The 19,799-nt window shown below is 41.5% G+C and overlaps 1 protein-coding gene across 1 annotated transcript; it reads right to left on the bottom strand.

The window, feature by feature from the left end:
- Positions 1-4,652: 4,652 nt before the first annotated feature.
- On the bottom strand, positions 4,653-17,925 carry wsb1 (WD repeat and SOCS box containing 1). The gene is made up of 9 exons (XM_076075494.1): positions 17,545-17,925; positions 16,081-16,249; positions 14,429-14,712; positions 13,408-13,539; positions 12,350-12,450; positions 9,689-9,861; positions 9,223-9,336; positions 7,421-7,528; positions 4,653-7,212 (listed from the first exon to the last, which is right to left on the bottom strand). Exons 1-9 carry the CDS (start codon positions 17,582-17,584, stop codon positions 7,050-7,052), a joined length of 1,284 nt encoding a protein of 427 aa, XP_075931609.1. The 5' UTR covers positions 17,585-17,925; the 3' UTR covers positions 4,653-7,049.
- Positions 17,926-19,799: the final 1,874 nt, after the last annotated feature.

The following is a 19,799-nucleotide window of genomic DNA, read 5'->3' as shown; positions in this document are numbered from 1 at the left end:
TGATTTGAGGTCTTTTTCTTGGGTAACAACAGAATCTACGCTCACTCAAGAGCACACTGAACACATTTGAGTGCTGACATGTTTGTGCAAAATAAATGGAAATGCATTTTCTTTAATTCTACAGTTGTTTAACATAGAATTTAAATCAACATTTAGAGAACTGTTTAATCTTTCTTTTCATTACAGTGTAAATGTCTACTAGTGACCACGCTTCATCATCATGAATCAATTAATCATGTCTGTTATATTTTTAAGTATACATCATTTCAATATCAATACAATATGTACACAAGTAGTATGCTCAAGTAAACACATATATGGTGTAGTTAATTCATACCAGACTACAACTTTGTTATTATAAAACTGAATGTAAAATCTTGCCTGAGAGTCATTTTCTACAGACTTGGTATTTATGCACAAGATTAACCTGACTTTCATATTTTGATGATTTTTATCGTGAAATGAAGTCAGCTAGTTTGATAATAATATATTTCTCACCGTTGGTTATTATGTTAATGTCTTAGATGATGTACATACATTCTCAGAAATCTAACATTAGCATATTCATTACGTTTATGTTATTACATTACACCTACTATGCACTTTGGTAAATGAAGTGGTACAAAGAGACAGTGGACGTCTGAGTCAGATCATTGAGTGGATGAAGGGTCAACTCTGTGGAGCGTTCAAACCTGCTCACTTCAGCTCAGTCTGAGACAGCTACTCTGATTGGATCACAACAGGCCTTTGTGACTTGTATACAGCCAAAAGAGGAAGACACTTCTTATCTATATTGAATTTTGTGATCTAATTCATTATTCATTCATTATTGTTATGAGTGGTTGGTGGCTTACACCGAGGGAAGATGTTGTGAGGTGGCTGATAAAAGCTTCTTTCAGACATGTGGTGAATTTGTGTTCGGCGGGACGTTATGAGGGTCTGTGTTTGCTTCTGGGTACTGAATATGAATTTACATAAGACGCATCATACTTTCAGAGTTTGTCTAATAAGTCTCAAATGACCTGCTGAGTTGTTTTCATGTTCAGTCTGTCTATCTCCCTTTTTTGTAAAGCACTTTGTGCTGCATTTCTTGAATGAAAGGTTCTATACAAATAATATGTATTATTGTTATCATTATTATTAGGTCAATAATGCAAGATCATTATTCTAATACAGTCACCTATTTGGATGGAAATTAGTTTTTGAGCCTATTGACCGATTATTCTTATACATTTTAAACCCTAACCTGACATTCAAATAAAAATGATTTATGATCTAATGACTTATAAACAACATTTAGACCATAATGCAGGGAGATGCAATTTACAGAAAATGCTATTGAATGATTGTATGATTGAATAAATGTCACATTTGATCAGTGTTTTGAAGTACTCCTGACCCACGAGTCTGTTCCATCAGACAGTCGGTTCAGCTGTTATTAAGTCACAGCAGGTAACTCTTCCCTTATGACACTTTGGATCATGGTAATAAAGTTGATCTTTTTGGTTGTTAGAATGGACTTTATTCTGATAGCACCTGGATATTCTAACTAAAAATACCGCCTTATATCCATCTAAAAGATCAGATAGAGTGACCCCATCCTCGTGTCCATGCCCTTCAGTAGAATCTTTTATTCATCAAGTGTATATTTCATCCCCATTCTGTGTAAGGTAGCTAAGGATTGTGGGTCCAGGCTTGTAGTAATGAACTTGATTCCCCTACCTGCCCAAAAACACACCTGGTTCACTTTTTGTGGTTCGCGAGTCCGTCAGGCGGAAACAGCACCCTCTACTGTGCCTGCAGCAGGTCACAAATATTGCCAAACCCTTCTCCGACTCACACAATCATTTTCACTGATGGACGTTGCAGCCTGTTGGGGTCAGAGCAGATCTTTAAACTGGTCTGGGGCTCTGTTAAGGTGTTGGCTGGTGTCCCTGACCACTGAGCCTTATGGAGAGTGAGGTAAACGCTAATACAAAGACATTCTGCTGCATGATGGGTAATCATTTGTGTGTCAAGTGGAAGAAGAATCAAGCTTATCTGAGGTTGGCTTTCCCATGAGCATGTGAAGTGTGTAAACCTGCTCCTACTCTGGAACCTTCCAGCTCATTTATTCTGGAGGAATCTTGAGCGTCTTGTTATCTCTCCAGCAGAGCTGAGAATCTTCTAGTAGCATGAGCAGCTTCTGTTGGGACACATCACAAGCTGTCAAGAGGAAGGAATGTCCGGGGTGTGGAGGGACTACTGAACTATTCGCCCTGCATTTCCTCTGACAGCGCATGATTCATAGTGCCGTTTGTGTAAGGAGAACCACACACACAAACACACACACACACACAACCCTGTACTTCTATCTCCAATGGCTCGTAATTGTTTTTAAGAAAAATAATTAAAAGGATGAGATTTGACAAAATAATTGGAATTAAAAGTAGATGAAGAATGAAGCCTGCAGTTTGTTTGCTTTTCTCTCGACCTGCTCCACCCTCCTGTCCTTGAGAGCCTATAACACGGCGATGACTCCCTTCCTTTGTTTGTCTCCCTTTCCCTGAGGCTCAGATCCTGATGAAGCCACATGATGATGATACAGAGATCACAAAGACAGTTTACAATTTAAATTGTATTATTTCACTCATGGCTACTTTGAACAGGTTTTGTAGCGTAGCAGAGCTACTCCGCCATCAAACATATCTACTTTCTTTACTAATTATAATGTAGGCTTATGTAGGTGTATATGTAAAATGAAAACAATACAAATACATATCTAATTGCACTCTCAACTGAAATGAAATGAAGCGTTTGTGTCTGCTACAGCGTATCCTGGCTGTAAACCACATCCTGTGTCCTCCGCAACAGAAACCAAAAGGAAGAACTTATGTTTTATGTTTGGGTCTTTTTGTGCTAGCAGGTTTTAGTAGCTGGTGTATTTAATGAGGAGGAGTCAGTGGATGAAAAGTGACCTCTACACAGACAGAAGCTGAGCTGTGTGATACATACTGTCTTCAGTATGAGTCCTCCCTTATCTGCAGGTCAATAATAAACCCGATCACAGCTCATGCGCACACTGAGCACAGAGCGCTGTGTGTGTGTTTTAGATGCTGGTAGATTTCCATTCCGCTGATAGGAGGATCCCTGAAGGATAAAAGTACTTTTCTAATGTTTGTGTCCTCACCAGTCATCTTCACATTGTACATCTTCGTGGAACTTCGGTTGAAAAAGCAACAATGATTTCTATATTTAAAAATAATTAAATTGTAAATTATAATGTGCAGTTTCTATCTTTTCTTATTTTCATTCATTAATACACACAATCATTTTTGAAACTCGACAACAATAAGAGAGGGAGAGGTGTCTTATATTTATAAGTCACTCTGGACAAGATGCACAGACTGACTGTCACTATAATATATTATTCTGAAAATACCAAAACCCAGAAGTCATCTGGGTCATACATGTGTCTGAGGAACAATTCATAGGTAGCACTTTGTAAATCTGATACATAGACTGTGTTTTAGTTCTCCATTTTGGATCAGATTTGTTTATTAGCCACATGATCAAGGCCTATGTTGTTCTCTGCAGCACATATCTAAATGGATGACAGCAGACAATCATGGTAATGCCTGTCAGTGGTACAGTATGTGAGGAGAGGAGTGCAGAGTCCTGGTGGATAAGAGTGCAGTCACGACTTTATGTGAATGTAAGGAAAAGGAGCATTGGTGAAGCATTTAGTCTTAGTGGACAGAGCTATATTTTAAACTGTCTAACAAAGTACAGTCATTGTTGAGCTTTGGCAATGTCAGTTTTCCACTTCAGGTTAATGCTAAGGTGTGTAAGTCAGCAGTGGTAATGGGGTCTTATTGGAGATGAAGCCTACAATGGTTGTATTAAATTGTTTTCAAAGACACTGGGGCGCAGTAAGCACAGTAAGACGGTGACGCTGATGCTCTCCAGGTTCAGCAGACGACCATGTTGGCTCCCACTGCCGGCACTGATTTTATCCAACGTGCAAACTCTCAAAGTCAAATGAATGAACTGTTGCTTGTAATACAAACTGAGACTGTGAAGAAGCTGACATCAGGAAAGCAGCCGGGCTGGATCAGTCCTGTGCTGCACAATTTTGCAACATATTCAACATCTCCCTATGTACGGTCCCTCAGTGCTTCACACTCTCCACCATCATCCCTGTGGGACTTCTCACAGGGACTATCTCAGTCTGAAAACCAGCTTCCCACTACGGCTCGATTCCCATCACAGACCTGGTTGTGCTCTTCTTTCCAGTCATCATTTTTGCTTTTATTTGATAGAAACAGAGACTGTAAATGGAGAGAGAGGGAGGGGTGTGACATACTGGTGTATGGAATGTAACCACTCAGCTACAGGCGTGTCTGTACTCATCTAACTGGGTCAGACTGAGTCACATAACTGTACTTCTGAGACATATTTCAGTTCAATGTGATGACAGTGTAGTTGTTTACTCTTGTTTCCAGGCCACTGCTGATCATTAATTCAAAATATTTCATGTTGTAATGAAATATTGTAGACTTGAAAGCAGTTTTTCAAGGGCTTGAAATCTTTGACATAATTTTAGAATATAATTTAAAAAGAAAATTGTGTCTTTCGCTCAATGCTCTCTCTCTAATGAATAACCATATACATTTTGTCAAAAAGCTTTTACTGAAACTATTAACACGCAAACAAAAATATACAAGAAAATAAACTTTATACATTCATATATCTGCCGCTTCATACTGCATCTCACAGAGGCAGAACTGTTTCTCCAATCACAATGGTAACAGGTATACCAACTTCATGTAATACAAGAGAAGTACGCACTGCAGCCCATTCATGAGACACCTTCCATATCTCAGCACTAAATAATAAGCATTCGTACACTATCTGAAAAGGAACACATTTGGCATTAGCACTGACAGTCAAGACTGATGTTCTGCACCCGCACAAGCAGGAAAATACTGAACGCTTTCCCTTCTTCAGACCTCACATCATTCAAGAAACAGAATGCTCAGTGTGAGGGTCACTGTGGATTATCAGCTGCATAGACTTCCATCAGAGGACATGAAGGTCTTTACCGCCACATGGCCAAGGCTGGCAGCTGATTGGTTGGTAGCTTCCGACTACTTTCAGGGTTGCTGGAATTGCTTTTTGTAATTCCTACTACAAATAGTGGCGACAGGGCACAGTTATACCTCCACAGTTTAAAATCGGACCCGTTAAGAAGTGTAACAACTTTTTAGTTATTTGTAGACATTTACAAGAACAAAAAGACGGATACAAAAATACAAATGTTCAACAGAAAAACTGGATACAGATGACAAAGTGGAAAACAAACAAAAAAACAAAAAAACTTACAATTTGTTTATAGACATGATATCATTTTACATATACACATACACATGGCATGGACCCGAGGCTCTGTACTGGTGTGGTAGGCACGCACTAAGACACAAGAGAAACAAGTAAACTCCAGCACACTTATATCACCACTCAGACATTTTAGGGGGCTGTGGGTGGACTAAACCTGCATCATGTCAGGGTTGGACCACTGTTGGTTTGCTATTTACTGAAACAGTCACAGTTAGTATAGTTTGTCAACACATGTTGGAGGCCATTTTAGTAGGGTTTTAAAAAAGGTGCCCTGTGGAGTTTCCTCGTAACAAAGTTAGTACTTTTTAGTGTTTCTCACCACAACCTTTGCGTGTATCCATCTTGAATCCATTCCTTCCTCATCAATCCTTTGCAAAGGCATTTTTAGACATTTTGGAACGAGCAACATTTACATCCACTACTATGCCATGATGCACGACCTCAACCAACCAATCAGAGGAGCTATGTTGAACCATTGGCAGGAATCTGTGGCCTTGCCGGGTGCTCATACATGCAAAAGGAACACAATGGTGATCTACTCAGAAAACGTTGCTCCATAGTGCTGCTAGTGTTCAAGAACTCCACAGGGTAGCTTTACGGCAAAGACAAAACTCTGCACCAAACTCAATTCATTGAGAGGAATGCTGTGATGAGTGGACCGCACTGATGTGAAGCCGTGCTGAACCTTTACATGCAAATCTGAAGCGTCAACCAACTACAAACATATTGGTCGTTAGTGGCACATTCACAAACTGTCGATTTCTAAAGGACAACACTGTACAATAATCCAGATGAGTGCTCTATGGTGGCTTCTCTGGTAAACCAATCACATAGCTGGTGTGATGACACCGAATGTTTGAGGCCAATACAGATATTGATATTCGAGAACTCCAAATCCAATAATGATGCATCAGTTCCCTTAAATTTGTTTTTATAACAACTGCAACCAAGAGCTGTAGTAGCAGGACATTTTGCAATTGAAAAATAAACTTCACTACTCTCTGGTGGACAAACTATAAAATGCTGACACCGTTTCAAAAAATATCTTTGGCATCACTGTACTTCCATTACTGTCATTTACCAGCTGACATAGCGGATACCAATTCATCTGCAATGACTAAATATCTGCCTACTGGAGTTATCAGTCGGCCTCACTGGCTTGTGAAGTAGCTAGCTAGCTTGATAGCATTGGTCCTCAATCAGTAGCTCACAGATCTGAGTATTGGCCTTCCAAACCCTACATTCTGTCAACATCCCATGCGTCTTTTCCCTTTAGCTCACCCACACACAACAAACCTGACATTAAGAGCAAGCACCGCTGCAGAGCTTCTGACAAGTGGGAAGAGAAGATGAAGGCTTTACTGAACCTGGTGGAGAGCTGGATGGATAGTGCGCTGGCCCCAACACACATTTACTTAAAAGTACTTACAAAAATAAATATTTACGAAACACAATATCCTGCTGTGAGTGGATGTGATGGGCGTTTGAGACGAGGCTCTGGGGTTTCAGTAGAACCGTTCCTCCGTGTCTGATTGCTTTTGTTTGTTCAGCAGAGATCTATGAATCATTTTTTCCCCCTAAAAATAATTCATTGGTTTTCCAGCATGATGCTGCTGCGGCAAGTGCAGTTGGGTCAGCAGGTGCTGTGGTGGTGTGTATGTGTTTGGGGATTAGATGACTTTGTAGGTCAGGTAGTCACGGAGCGGCGTAGGAATAGCCAGGACCTCCACCTGCTGGCTGGTCATCACCCGGCGCAGCGTCATCCTACAAATGTGCTGCAGACTGGCAACGTTGCGAGGACACTCCCAGAAGTGCACACCACCATCACGAGTCCTACAACAAAAACAACAAAGTGAGGTCAGTGGAAATTTCCACCCCAAAACTAAAAATAGCTAAGAACGCATGCAGCCTGCACATGGCGCCAGCGAGGAGCTGAGCTTCAAAGAAACACTGAGAACTGGTTGAAGTCAGTACGGTGTTACTGAGGTAATATGATCCGAGTGCTCAGGATGCTGTGTCTGTACATGTGCTGGTGTCTCACCCAGCAGCAAGGACACTTCCTTCAGCGGAGAAGGCACAGCAGAGGCCATTAGAGAGGGAGGCGACGGCCTGAGGAGCCCTTTCCTCGATGCTCCAGAAACGGACCAGTCTGAGCAGAGACGGACAAAAACACAAGCACACTGCTGTCAGAACCCAAACTCACGCAGGACACTTTAGAAACTTGTTGGAAAAGCGAGAAGAACGTTGCTGTTCTGTGTAGTTCTGGAGAAGTGAGCGTACAGTGGGATTAATCAACAACCACAGAGATCCTGATGATGTCGTCCTGTGATCACAGCATGTATGAAGATTAAACAGGACGTCATTTGTAAAAGGACACAGTTGTATATTACAGGGCTCTAAACACCTTTTTCTGTGTACATGCTGTTTTAAAACTTACACGCATCAAATGCTTTTACCTTCACAAAAAAATAATTTTAACTGCACCATTTGGTGTATTTGTCATTCTGTCTCTGCACTTCCACCACCTCCAGATCTGAACATGAGCAATCCAACATCTGTTCATCTTGTGCTCACTGTGTGAAAGTTCCCAACCACAGATAACAGACAGACCGTCTAAAAGATGACATCAGATCTGTGTGGCAAAGATTGTATCATGATCCACGAAGAGTCACTGAAGTTTTACCAATCTAAGAGAAAAAGTGAACACATTTCATGTATCTTTCTATGGATGGGGCAAAAAGTCACTTCCACTTCTCTTTTGTGGCAGTGGTTTGCCTGAAATACTAACCGGCATTTTGCAGAGCTTCCTGCCTCTCTTCTCAACATATTTTCTGCTAACAGTCTCACTTGGCCAGCCATGGGTCAGAGTGATTAATAGCTACCTTGTGACAGTCATGTGACCCAGCCAAACAGAGCAGCATACAGCAGGTCCCATTAAGACTCATGACTCCCAGCAGGAGCAAACAGTGAGTCTTTTCTGTTTACATATCAGCTGAACATGTGGGTTTGTCGAGGCTCATACTGGAATCACTTCACGTTCACAATTTGAACACTTAGTGCCCTTTGTAATCTACTGTGAAACATTCATCCTGATAGAGCTAACCTCTTAGAACAGGCACCAGGAAACACAACATCCCAGAAGAGAGAGAAGCCTTGATAGCTTTTATGCTGATGTCAACATGTTTTCAGTTTAAATGATACCCCACTCAAAGAAAGACATCACTTCAGTTCTTGACATTCAGCCACTTTCCCAGCTGAGATGTTTCAATTTCCCGTCAAACTCACGAGTCTGAAACATCAATGGAAACCTATAAATAAATATATCAAGTGATCTTAGAGCTAGGAAGTTAAAGAGGTCATCATTTATCTCTAAAATCTATTTTATGTTGCGGTGACAAACAATATACATATTTTTTCCATTTTGGAGCTTGAACGCACCACAATCTACAATCTCTGTTACAGTAGGACTGTGTTAGGGAGAGACTGTGCTGTCAGCAGACAGCACAACGTCAGCATTAACCGACGTCAGCTCTCCTCTTGCCGAATCCAACAGATTTGTTGTTCACAATGAAGCAGTGCCAGGGACCGTCCACTAGAAAGCATTAATGGCGATCTCTCCAACGAATGTTCTTAATGGATATCGGCCCCTAATAAAGAGAACATGTATTTTGCACTTGCCCAAACACAGAGTTTACTTGGCCCGGCCAAGTGTTAAAATCAAGCCCTGTAGTTTCCTTTAAGAGTAGTGAAAACCCAGCACAGCACTAAACTGCTGGGTTGTGTTAAGTTGAGAAATGATATAACCAGTGAAGGAATAGTAGTTTGCTGTCATTAGTGTCGTACCTGTCATCCGTAATGCTGGCAATGTGGCGGCCATCAGGGCAGAAGCTCACAGAGCGAACCCAGCGGTCATTTGCCCCTCCAGCAAAGATGGGTGATGGAGGAGGGAAGAGGTGGCTGGAGAAAGATGAACGCATGAGCTTCATAAGCAGAGTATCACAGCACCTCAGGTTCAGAATGACCAGTCACCGTTTCAAATGGTGAGGCTGTTAGATAGAACTTTAACTGAAGAAATGCTGTTTAGGCACTTGTGACCACTGTTAAGTAAACTACTTCCACTGAGGAAAACCCTGAGGTATGAAAGCTCCAGACAAAGCTAGTAAGTGGACTTCAAGTAAAAAAAAAACTAAACTATTTTCCATGAAATACAATACGTTTACCGTAATTAATGGCAACTAGAAATATTTGGTCTTATTAAAGTCTTATGAATATGAATAATCCTCCTCTATATTGTGTGCTATGTTCTTACCCCAGCTCCAGCAGGACGGTGGCCTTGTGGTGGTCCCACACGATGACCCGGGTGTCATAAGAGGCGGTGGCCAACAGCGCCCCATCTGGTGAGAACTCACAAGACACCACATCATTGTGATGCCCCTCCAGCTTCCGGATCAAGGTTAACTTATCCATGTTCCATAGGAACACCTGCAACGTGAGGAGAGGACGGTTATAGCCCATGGAATGACTTGGACAGAGAATAGATGTGCTATGATACACTTATTACTATATGCACAGAAAGCATGTACAAATTCAATTAAGCAACAGGAATTAAAACAGAATTAAATAGTTGAACTCAGTGTCATTGTTATGATCTGTAACCTTTAACCAGACCGATCAAACAGAAAGGCACATGCTACACAAGCAGCAAGGCTGTGTCAGAATGCAGCACTACATCTACATTAGCATCTTAATGGAATAGGATTAAACTACAACATCAAATGTATACATCTTTTTATATATTATTTAATATTAGAAATAAATACTTCAACAACAGAGTTCTACACAAAAAAAGAGAAAATAGAACAAGTAGTAACTTAAGGTAACATAAAGTTACTCCACTGGTTTCCCCTTTCAGAGTTTTAGTTCTGTGTTTACAATAGGCTCGCACCTCCGGCAGAAGCCTACGAAGAGAGACAGATACTGCAAGAGAAAAGAATATTTTATGGCCAAAGGGTTGATACCTCTGGCAAAATACACATATGCTCTTGCGCACACTCGCACACACACACGTAGAAAAGTAATCATCTATGGAACATTTTTGCCTAACCCTAACAATCAGCCATGGTCCGAATTTTAAGTATTATTGTCTTTTCTCCAGTTTTACAACTTGTCACTCTTTGATAGTTAAACATTTTAAATGCTCTAAAGTTATACAAAAGCTGCTTGTAAACAAATGCAGTTCATGATTTACTAAATAAACAAACAGTGACATGCTTGAGCAGTTTCCTCCTCTCTGTACAGATTAGTTTCCATGTTATAGATTTAACATTTGAGTGAAAAATATAAGCATCTTTTCTAAGCTGTGTTTTCCATCACAAGTGTGCTGATGGAGAAATGTGATGAAACACAGTATCATTTATTGCTGTTCCACTGTTGCTGCCGACAGCAGAAACACATAAGTGCTTTTTAGAAAAGCAGAAAAATCCACAGAACTGCAGATGGAAACATGACACATAACTGTTCAATGTGTCGACTGTTTTAAGGCAACAGCTGACATTTTTAGATTACAAGAGCTCTGCAAAGCACAGCAAATAATAAACCTAAACTAGAGGGGGTGGGGTTAAACTAATGTGGCTGGCTGAATTGTTTTCTACAACTTGCCATTAGCACCATTACAATGCTACACTGTAAACATTCATACTGACAGTAACAAAAGAGAAGCTAGCTTGTGAAGGCAGTGGACAGCTACTTAAAGAGAGAGGGGGGGGGGGGGGGGGGGGGGGTAGTGAGTTTGTGGGGGGGGTAGATAGAGTATTTAATAACCACTTTAAAAAAGGTGCAATGTGTAACATCTGGCCACATGTTCCAAAGAAATTCAGGTATACGGGTCCAGACAATCTCAATTTAATGAAATAAACTACTAACTAACTGCTGGTCAATACAACACTATGTTAGAATCTTCCCGTGTTTAGAGTTCATGCTCGCCATGTGAGTGTTCAATGCACCACTAACCGGGCTGTACTTAAACGCGTCTTTGAGATGGTTTCGGATCAGCAATCTCTAAGTTGCTGCCGTTACACAGGTAGCGATCTTACACATTGCACCTTTCATGACAGTTTGAATCTGAAATAAATAGAGGAACTGCAACAGCAGAGGTAGACAGACACGAAGCAGCACCTACGTACAGACTGGTGCCAGGCTGCCCCTGGCCAGGCCTTTGGGCATTGTGCACTTTGCGTCCCCGATTTACACCGGCTGCTCAAAATGTCAGCGCGGCGCTCCCTTCAAAACCAATCACACACTGAGCTCTGCCACCACCTGTGACAGGGAGAGCAAGACACACACTGTAGGGACACACACAGCCTAACAGAGCTACCACCATGTCTACATCACAACCATGTTCAGATGGATCTACAGCTGCTACATTGTAGATAAGGTGAACAAATGGTGGCCAGTCAATGGAATCAATATCCACAAACATGTCTGCCATAAGGGCTGCAGATGGTCAATTCAACATGCAATAGAAGAAGGACATGTTTTTCTTATCCGACTTCGATAATATGAAAGGTTTACATGAGGTCAGAATTGGTTTCAAAACTGCATCAGAGAGTTACTTGAAATGAGATTGCCCTGCTGTAATGTAGTTTTAGTTGGATTACCCCTTCATCATACATACATAACCAAATGAAATGATGAAACTAGTTTACAACAATAGTGAAAACTGTTGTCTGCTCTGCATGCAAACTTCAGAACAAAAAAAGCCTGTTTTTTTCCCCACTGCAAACAAAAGCAAACAGAATCTAGATGCAGGTGGAACAACGTATCATGACATCGAGCAGTTTGATCTAAGGTGGGAGTGGAAGGGCAGATGGGAAGTGTTTCCATTTGTAAGATGATTGAGCATAACTGTCGCAAGCAATTGAGCAAAGATGATCTAACAATCCCATCACAGTAAGTAAACTTGTGTACGTACTGCTTTGCCAGCACCGACTGAGCACAGGGTGGAGGAGTCGGGGGAGAAGGCGCTGCAGTAAACCCAGTTCTGATGTCCCCGCAGGACCTTCACCATGTTACCTACAAGACAACACAACTTCATCTCAGCATATCCTTTATCTTCAACGAATCACTGCGGTCACATACCACACATAATGAGTCATGTTAACATTTTCTTAAGACAGTATAGAGTAGAGGCGGGAAACGCAGAAGAGAGAGAAGGGAGGTAGGGTACGCCACAAAGGTCCCAGGCCGGAATCGAACCAGTGCGGCAGTGGCCATGTGGTATGTACTTCAATCATTTAGTTATTAAAAAACTCTTTGAGCCCCATACCCTTCTTGTGGTCTGTACTACAAAGGATATGGCCGGGCTAATTGTGTGTATTTTTCTTTTTGCCAACTTTTTCCACAAAAAGACCCAAACCACCACCTATAGCTTCATGTTTTAAGAGGCCACAGAATAAAGCCGCGGGTCATTTTTAGAAAACGTTACTAAACAGGAGGAAATGGAGCATTTGTTGGAGACGTTTTTTCCAGTAGTGGATTAATACCCATTTCCCATAACTTAGTAAGATGTAACGAATTGTTGGTTTTGGTCTTTTGATGGGATTTGTGGACAATAAGAAAAATACAGCATATCACTTTGAGTTGAGATAACATCCATTAACAGTAAACCAAGGCAGTCAGATGTGAACTGACCCATGAACAGTTTGATTGCAGGTCCCACCCCTAATGTTATGGATAGGGCCATCATCCTATGACATGATCTGTGAAGGCTTGCATGTTGTGGTTCATGCAGATCAAGGACTCTCATAATGTCTGTGGGCCACTGTATCTTCCTCTGCATATACTAAAATAAAGACTACCATTACACTTGGCTTGAGCCATTCTTCACATTTACAGGCTAAGGCTGTTACCCTACTTTGCCTGCTCTGAGTCGAGGAAACAAAAGGTCACCGGGTTCTGATTGGCCTCTGAATTGAAAGAAAGAAAAGAAAATGGAAAAGACAGTACAATGAAAACAGCTAATTTACATACCATCATCTTTGAGGTCCCACACACGGAGGGTCTTATCTCTGGATGCAGAGACCAGCATCAGACTGCCATCAGGAGCAAAGGTCAAGTCTCGCACTATGTCAGTGTGGTCCATGAGATTCAGCAACAGTTTTCCTGCAGCAAGCCATCAAATCATACAGACAATCAATAAATAACACATAGTGAAGTGCAACTAGTCCTCAGTCAAGTTTGAGCTAGTAACTTAACAATGAAAAAGTCTCTAGTCCGATGTTTACAGGCACAGCAGCAACTCTAGTTCCAATGCAGACAGGGCTGTCAAAGTTTACCAAAAATTACATTTCAATGTCCTTAAAAAACACAAAGGTTCAAACTATTTGAATATCTACTTTTCACCGTGTCGTAACTGACGCAGCACTGCTGAACTTTGTGTTTGACGCCATGTTTTGTATTTATTCTTGTTGCTCTCTTTGAAAGCTCCCCAATGGACGAGGACCGGCTGGTTGTGATGCTGAAATGAGGAGGTATTTTATAGATAACTACAAAAACCTAAAAAAAAAGGTGCCAGCTGGCTGGAGGGAGATCACCGGACCGTTTCCTACTTGCTGTTGACTATATTGTTTGTCATTTCCAGTAAATCTCAAAGTATAAAATGGTTTCTGTTTTCTGTTTAAACAGTACAAACGTAAGCTCAAATCTGAAATAGAAACAGTCTTTGTGTAGACAGGCTGTAACTAACCAATGGGAAGATCGAGTCGGATTAGTATTTAAAACCCTGTGTGCCAATGATGGCACTGTGCTAGTAGCAGTGCAGTTTATCTTTTAATTGTTTCCTTTTTAAACTTCAGACCCAGACAGTGTTTACTACTTTAAGACTGTTCAAACAAGACTGCCCCAGCTTTTAGCCACGTGGACTTAAGACAGTAGTGATTAGACTTAGTGCCTCAAATTCCTCTGCTTTTGGTGTTTTTTGCTGTGAGCCGAAAAATGATTTACCTTTTATATAATTAATGAAGAGAAAAAAAAAAAAAAAAAGTGTCCTAACCAGTGTAAACATCCCAGATCTTGATGCGACCATTGTTGAGGCCCGTTGCCAGCAGCAGCTGGTCCTGGCCGAACTGGAAGCGGTGCCACTCGATGTTAACACAGCGGCTCTGCTTCTCTGGCACCGAGGAGCCGAAGGCCAGGCCCCAGACGATGTCACCGCAGTCGATGGTGTGTTCGCGGGGCTCGTCGGCTTGCGGCATCACCTGGCCTTCGCTGCTGTTCTGACGGGACAAACGGCGAGGGCTCAAGGCATTGGTGGCCTCTCCACCATGGCCGATTGAACTACAGCAGCAGAGAAGTTACAAGGAGAGGTCAACCAGAGGCAGCCCGGGTGAGCAGCTGAGACACGCTCGCACAGTAAGATGAAGTTGTTCATCTCTATGACATGTTGGGGGGGGTGTTAGTCCTAAACCACCTCACTGTGGCCGTTTCAGTTTGTACTGTTCCACCTGAAAACTTCCAACTGATCCACTTACCTAATACGCCCATATTTGGTTGATTAGACCTGCTTCTGTTGAAGAATATCATTGATAATGAAGCTCAGCTAACTGTGATCAACACATTGCATTTCCTATAATTTGTCACAATAATGGAAACCCTACTGGTTTGCAAAGAGAAAGCAGGACTAACATGAGGGTTAAGTGTGTCAGCTGTGAGGCGGAGCAATAACAACTAAAACTTTTCCACAAACCCTCCCAACCACACAGTCACAAGGCTCAAGGCTCTAACGAGTGGAAGAAGAGCCTGTTCAGCAGAAAGGGAGCTGATAATAGAAGCCACATGTCCTTGGTAGTGAGGAGCAGCTCTGTGTATGTTCTGCTTCATGTGTGGAGGGCGGGGAGGGAACCTGAGGGCTAGTACACCGATAGCTTGTTCCATTAACACATAGAGTCACACCAACACTATCTATGTACATCTATGAGACTCAATGAGCACATATAGGACTTGATTTCATGGAGTGTAAGTAAGGATTTGACTATTATCTGCCTTCAGTGGCTTCTTTTATTTTATTAAATATCGATGGAACAGCACAGTGAACACAAACAATTCTCCAGCTTATTATGTTTTCTGCTTCTCCACAATGTTCCACCTGTAATGTAAAATGTGCACACCTGAAAGTATGCTTTATCAATGTGTAGCTGAGTCATGTGTAAAAACCAGTATGCCCACTGCCTGCATAGAGCAACAAGTGGCATAAAACTAATGACACCAAGATCAGCTTCATCTCAGGGGAATTTGCTGCTTTATAAAGTTCCAGTGATTTACCCGACTGCAGGATAAGAGCAGTTTGAGAACAGTCTGAGCGGGATGACCGGGGTCCTCTGTCTTTTGCAGTGAGTGTTGTAAATGACCTGGAGGTGTGTTTTAGCTGCTGTCTTACTCTTTGCAGTCAAGCTGCTGAACCACACTGTGATGCAGCCTGTCGGCACACTCTCACTGGTACATCAGTCCACAAAACAAAAATATCATCAGCTGACCTGTTAAGTTTGTCTTGTTGACATTAAGAGAGATTGTAGTTTGGCTTCGTCGTTTCCTAAACAGCTGGACACGAGGTCCATTTACCATAAAATCAGTACTCCAAATGTGAATGTTTTGTTAATCATGGTTGCTACATTAAAGTACTGGTAGGAGATTTCAAATGATACTTACAAGTTCTTCAGACATTTTGTCCAGGGAATGAGCCTGACAATGCGATGCCCCTGAGACCAAGCGAAGTAGGAACCATTGGGTGCAAACGCTACCGTCCACGCCTCGCGCCCAGACTTCTGGTCGAAGGGAGCAACAGGCACCAGGAGTTCACCGATGAACTTTGCCTTACCTGAAAAAACAACAGCAACACTGTCACTTTAGCCACACCAATCGATATGATCGCTTACTGACATGTCACCACCCATCTGCCTGTTCAGGCCAATCATCCCAAAGTAACCTCTTCACTCACAAACACGAGAGGGCTCGTCACTGATGTAGGGATCCCATTGGCTTACTGGGCTAACCCAACCAGTGGGTCAAAAACAGCAGGAGGGCAACTTTAAGAGATAAATAGGTTCACTTCTCTGCGATTGAACAAATTAAAGCAAGACCTGAAATGCATGTAGGTTTTATGAACAAACCGCATATATCGTCTTGACCTTCACTTGCCTATATGTATTAGTAGAGGACAGTCAGATCTCAAATGTAACCGTTGAATAACATTTCCCCTGTGAATTGTATAGATTTATAGATCGCAGATAGCAACACAACTAACAGATTGAAAGACACTTTCATAACAACCGTTTTGAACACACAAGCAGCAGACATCAGAGATTAGTTTTAACCTCTAACACAGGAATATGGTCCTGTAGATATCAGAGATACTTAACAACTATTCATGACCAAATGTAAATAAAGTAGAAGCAATTCTTTAAAAAGAAAATGCAGTAAGGCGTTAGGAGACAGAGTTATAGATTCGGACAATAAGGAAAAACAGAACAATAAGCTCAAATGTTGAAATAAAACCCTTGAAACATGCAGTTTCTTTTGAAGGGTGAAGATTACAGAGACACAAGCTATATAATTCATATACATCCAAATCGTACACATAGCGTTGAATAGCGTTGAGCGTGCACGTCTCCTTCGTCTGTGTGTGAAGCAAGATTATGAATCACTCCCAAGCGCGTGGGGGAGGGGAGGGTCTGAGCCAAGGCTCAACGAGCGACCCAGCGGGGTAGAAATACGTTTTCAACAGTTAATGTGCCGAAAAACTATTGAAGGGCAAAAATACAACAGGCTGCTGTAACGTTGTATTGTTTACCAAACAAACAATACACTACTTGTTAACTAAAACGGTGCACAAGGTTCGAAGTTAAAGACATGAAGTGAGCTAGCGACACTGTGACTGACGCTGTATTACCAAGCACCGAGACTCGGTGTAGCTACGTTACACACCACACGTTAGATACTGAGCTGTTACAATAAGCAAACAAACTGCCACCCACAATGATGCATTGTAGTGAAAGACCATTTAAGCTAGCTGGTACGTTATACTAACAATTTGTAGTTTGATGAGATATTATTTTTTTAGGTTACAACTGACTGTTGATAAATTATAAATCTAACGTTGGGATTTTTACTTACCTATATCATTTTCGTTTATAGTGTCTGGGAAGCTTGCCATCTAAATAAGAGCACAGACCTAAGAGAAAGCTAAGCACTGACTGTAAAGAGAAGATATCTAGAGGAAATCAGCAACTACGCGGCGGCTGTTGCCCTTCCGAATCCCTCCGCCGAGCGTAACAGTCCGGGTGCAAAAACACAGTCGTCGTTTGCCCGGTGTGAACGTCCTGTTTTTCTTTAGTTCCTCGACAATAGGCTTTATTTTGGTGTTAAATCTGTAATAATGCTCTTCAGATTGACTTAAACAGCCTGATTAACACGTTATTACAGGCTTTGCTTCGATAGACTTCAGTACGATCCCTGGTAGTACAATGGCTTCTGACTAATAGGACCAAGCTGTTTTTTTTATCTAGAGGCGTGACCAATAACACCAGGGGAGGAGTTCACTACACGTCAGCAAAGGATTGGGCCATCACATCTCTCTCTCTCGCTCTCTCTCTCTCTTTTTAATAGATCATAGGTGCATGCCGCCACCTACTGCACAGGAGTGTGTAACGTCACATCAGTTCACTCTCCTTATTTCCCGGCAGCCCTGTGTTGTTTAATTAAAAAGGAAATAAGTGCCATATTGATGACTTGCCTGTCCAGCCTCTCTGACCCTGGGTACATCCTAAGTCTCTTAATTGCATCCCCGTTTCCCTCACTTGCGTCCTTTCCTTGTGTCTTAGGGCAGAGGTCTTCAACAGGGGGTCCGCGAAATTTTTGGTTGATTAGACAATTTCACATGAATCTGTCCATTATTTTAATAGTTCAGTATTGTATGCAAGATAACAGGTATGTTTATGCATGGCAGTGGCACTAATAGGCCATCACTCATTTTTTTGTTTCCACATTTATGTTTAAAATGAAAACATTAATTGGAATAGCTTGTATGCGTGATTATCATGCAATTGACAGACAATGTTGATATTGGCATTGGTATCAGCTGACAAGGTATGTTTATAAATGGCAGTAGTACGGCCTCCCTACTCACTGTGCCTTGCACATGTTTAAAATAAAAACATGAATATATGAACCAGTGTATTATTTGAATAGCTTAGTATTGAATGCACAATAAAGAGGTATGTTTATACATGGTACTAGGCCCATTTAATACAAAACAATTTTATACAATATATGTAGTCGGGGGTCCCTGCTCCATCTCTCTATCAGTTTGGGGGTCCTTGGCCTGAAAAACATTGAAGACCCCTGAATTAGATCACCCAGCTGCCCTGAATGTAAATATAATGTTGCGTCCATGCGGTTATGTTGACCTTGACGGCTTGATTGTTCAGCTCAGACAGTTGGGTTAGTATTTTAGTCTTTTTAAGTTTAAACTATTGATCGCTGCTCACATTCCTAAATGAAACTAAGGGGTTCAGATAGCTGCAGACAAGCTGCAATAATAAAACTATGTCTGATGAGAAAAATAGCATTCAGAACTATACTAAAATACTTATATTATGTCCTTATGTCCCACAGCACATATTACAGCTCTGTGACTAGCTTTGTGGTCTCGATAATAAAGTCAGATGTCAGACGTAAATAGCTTTATTCTCACTCATATTGCAGGTATCAAGACAAAGGGTCTTGAGGCTCATACATGCCGTCATTCGTTGCGATCGTAAAGGTGCGTTCACACCAAACGCGACGCGAACGCACCTTGAGAACGTTCCTCAGACCGACATCTTCCACAATACTAATCGGCTGCAGTTTGTCTCCACTTCTCTGTGGCATTTGTTAGCTTGTCTTGCTTTTGTTTATCTATACTTCTCAGTTTAAGTGAATGGGGACGATATTGTTGATTGTCATAGTCTTCAATCAATCAGATCTTTAGTTGGACATGTTGGGCGTATTCTTGCGTGCCAGTGCTACCCAGGTAGCCTTCTAAGTACGTCAGTATTAACTGCGCTGTGATTGGTCAGTGGGCCAGCGTGACTTTTGTCAAACAGAAAGCTAGCTAGCAGATCTTAGTGTTTAGTAAGAGTTCAGGTTGAAACATATGTAAGAGAAGTTATGACATTTTTAGCGTTTTGCTTGGTGTAGATTCTTTTTTTTTTTTTTTACCTAGCTTTGTTTTTTTAACACTCAATGGCTGAAGGAGGAGAAACGGATTTAGGAGTTACTGACTTTGTTAACAAAGAAAGGAGGATGGACTTTGTGTTTAAGTGAACAGCAGCTTTGGTAAGTGAAGTGCTTTTGTGTTTTTACATCTGCAGTAGCGTTTCTACTGTGTT

The sequence above is a fragment of the Anarhichas minor genome, unplaced genomic scaffold, assembly GCF_050575085.1.
Source record: "Anarhichas minor isolate MPS153535 unplaced genomic scaffold, ASM5057508v1 ptg000052l, whole genome shotgun sequence".
NCBI lineage: Eukaryota > Metazoa > Chordata > Actinopteri > Perciformes > Anarhichadidae > Anarhichas > Anarhichas minor.
The sequence above is the reverse complement of the archived record's forward strand: the minus strand, read 5'-3'. Positions and strand labels throughout refer to the sequence as shown.

What these genes read in the sequence shown, in the direction of transcription:
- wsb1 (XM_076075494.1), bottom strand. Translation starts at nt 17,584, where the DNA reads ATGGCAAGCTTCCCAGACACTATAAACGAAAATGATATAG. An exon ending in TATAAACGAAAATGATATAG is followed by an intron (nt 16,250 to 17,544) that starts GTAAGTAAAAAT and finishes TTGTTTTTTCAG; the next exon opens with GTAAGGCAAAGTTCATCGGT. An exon ending in GATCTGGGATGTTTACACTG is followed by an intron (nt 13,540 to 14,428) that starts GTTAGGACACTT and finishes GGCTTGCTGCAG; the next exon opens with GAAAACTGTTGCTGAATCTC.